The 2,770-nt window shown below is 40.0% G+C and overlaps 1 protein-coding gene across 1 annotated transcript; it reads left to right on the forward strand.

Annotated features, from left to right (window-relative positions):
- The first annotated feature begins 447 nt into the window (after positions 1-447).
- Positions 448-2,059, forward strand: LOC132903113 (uncharacterized). Its single transcript, XM_060950476.1, has 2 exons — positions 448-607; positions 1,086-2,059. Exons 1-2 carry the CDS (start codon positions 448-450, stop codon positions 2,057-2,059), a joined length of 1,134 nt encoding a protein of 377 aa, XP_060806459.1.
- Positions 2,060-2,770: the final 711 nt, after the last annotated feature.

Below are 2,770 nucleotides of genomic sequence, written 5' to 3' on the forward strand. Positions count from 1 at the left end.
ACACAAATGGCTAAATTTTGCTTTCAATTCAAAATTTTTGTACGGCGTCTATCAGTCAATTAATGAATATCTCATTAATGTAGGAGATAACATACTAGTTTCTGTCTGCAACTCCGCTCGCGTAACTAAAGCCCATTTTTACCGACCCCTCGGATAAATTACTGTATTTGCATACAAAATTTCATTAATAATATCATGTGGCAATCATGAATCTCAATTATACTCGGCTTCGTCCTCTTAGATTAGCATATACACTTGTAGTACCGCGCAGTGATCACCACATTCGCACTTTATTGAGAGTAGGTAGAACAAGAAAAAACTTTTGACGTCTACCTCTCCCAGTCGTTTGTTCACCGATCCAACACGCTTCATTCGCGTCTTAGTGCTCGACCACTTCGCATGTTATAATAGTATTTCTTGTTTAAAAAATAAGCGTTCACCTGAATTATGCCTAAAAGAAAGAATATTGACAAAAACTATGAAGTTTTGTGTAAAAAACTAAAATTGATTGAAGAAAAATTAGGTCTCGGCGGTCAACGTGCTAAACGTCGCCGTGGGCGTATTATATCTAGTTCTTCAGACTCTTCGCATTCTTCACAAACACAGAGTGAGTATTGTCTTCACTTTATTATACATACAAAACACAAACGGAATATGTGCAGGTACTCAAATAATTTAGTATTCTTGCCTTGATACTTACCGTTTATTTAAATTGAATATTGGATATTCTTAAAAAGTATATTTTTTCATACCTAACGCATTGTGCCTGCAAGTTTGTTAACATAATGTAGGTACAATGAACCAGTACCAAGTGTACCTTATATGCAATAATTGTATTAAAAAAAGATAATTGCCAACTGGTATTGTGGACAGTTCTCGGGGCTGTTTCTTACCAACGCATGGTGTCGTGGATAGCTACCAGGGCTATTTCTTCACTATAAATGATCGTTATTATTCCGATCAGGCAATGTCTTATCTATATCTTAGTATGAATTGAGTTCTGTGAACAGTACAAAGGTCTGTTTCTTAACTCATACATACTATACTCACGGCATCTGAAATATTCTTATCCACCTCTATTTCAGACCATGATAGTATGGTGGACATTGATCCATGTGAGCCGTTTGGACCCACTGCGCCCGCCACGGTTGATCCGTCCCTTATGCCTGCAGCCCCGCAGCCCAGTGGCGAGGTCTCAGCTACCATCGAGCCCGAATTGTCGGCTGCCAACATCGAGACCGAGCGGTCGGCTGCCACTGTCACCCCCGATGTTGGCGCCAGGGACTTAACCGGCGAATACGCATCGCAGTTGGACCCCGACGTCCTGGAGATTTTAGGCGTGGACCCAACTGCCTCTAATACCTACGGCAAAGATATCCAAAAGGATCTCGCTATTCGCATGGAACATTGTGCGACGGAGGGATTGCCAAAAGACGACCGTAAGAATATGGTTGATTCCTATCTTCTGCCAAATAATTGCAAACTCATCGGCCCCCCAAATTTGAATCCAGAATTAAAAGCCGCCTTATCGGAACAGGTAATAAAGAGGGACAAGGCTATTGAATCGAAGCAGAGAGTACTATCAGCAGCGATCTCGAGCCTTGCACAGGCTATTACGCTGATTCTCTCTTCAAAAGAGAAGGATGCAAATCTATTACGTCTTCTAATGGATACCAGCCGCATGTTATGCGATTGTCAACACAGCGATACGCTGACCAGACGGAATTATGTAATTAACTCCATTAAAAAAGAAATGAAGGAGTCGCTGCACAATACTAAAATAGACACTTCTTTGTTTGGTCAGAACTTACCAGACACTTTAAAAGCCGCAAAGGCTATTAACAAGTCGGGCGCAGAACTGAAGATAAACCCTCCTCCTAAGCCTGGTACTGGCAAAAAGCCAACACCATCTTCTTCAAAAAACTGGAAGAACAATGTGCCTCGCAAGCAAACGATGGCACCGAAGGAAACGACAAAGACCACGATGACGACGAGGAATCAGCGCTCCGGGTCCTCCAAGTCATCGCACAATCACCGCCATGCGAACCCTCGCCGCTGAATTCCCCGGTAAAGATCGGTGGTAGGCTAGCTAATCACATTAAAACTTGGTCGCTTATTACTGAAGATGCCGTTGTGTTGTCTTATATTAAGGGATACAAAATTCCTTTTGCACGACGAGTAACTCAAACTTGTCTGCCACCATGTAAAAGCTATTCTCACTCAGAAAAGGCTCAATTTAAGTTTGCTATAAATGAACTTTTGTCATCTGGTGCAATATCAAAATGTGAACCGTGCCACGATCAGTTTTTGTCTGGTATATTTTTAGTGCCAAAACCGAATGGTAAAAAGAGATTCATATTGAATTTAAAAAAATTAAATGAATTTATAGATACTGAACATTTTAAATTAGAGGATTTCCGCACATCTATTAATTTAATTTCCCAAGATTGTTATATGGCCAAAATTGATCTGAAAGATGCATATTTTATGATTAAAATTCATCCTGAGTATAAAAAATATTTACGGTTTCAATGGGATCAACAAATTTATGAATTTAATGTTCTACCATTCGGTCTTAGCACAGCGCCCTATGTTTTTACTAAAATAATGAAGCCAGTCGCTAGATTACTTCGCTCCGCGGGGTTTTTATCTACAGTATACCTTGATGACTGGCTCCTCATAGCAAGATCTTATGGTCAATGTTTAAAAAATATTCATAATACTAAAACACTTGTCACAGCTCTTGGCTTCATTATTAACGAAGAAAAAA

The sequence above is a fragment of the Amyelois transitella genome, chromosome 21 (assembly GCF_032362555.1).
Source record: "Amyelois transitella isolate CPQ chromosome 21, ilAmyTran1.1, whole genome shotgun sequence".
Taxonomy (NCBI): Eukaryota; Metazoa; Arthropoda; class Insecta; order Lepidoptera; family Pyralidae; genus Amyelois; species Amyelois transitella.

Excerpts from the sequence above, each read along its gene's own strand:
- LOC132903113 (XM_060950476.1), top strand. The coding sequence starts at position 448 with ATGCCTAAAAGAAAGAATATTGACAAAAACTATGAAGTTTTGTGTAAA. Across the intron at positions 608-1,085 it reads GCATTCTTCACAAACACAGA|ACCATGATAGTATGGTGGAC; the intron begins GTGAGTATTGTC and ends CCTCTATTTCAG.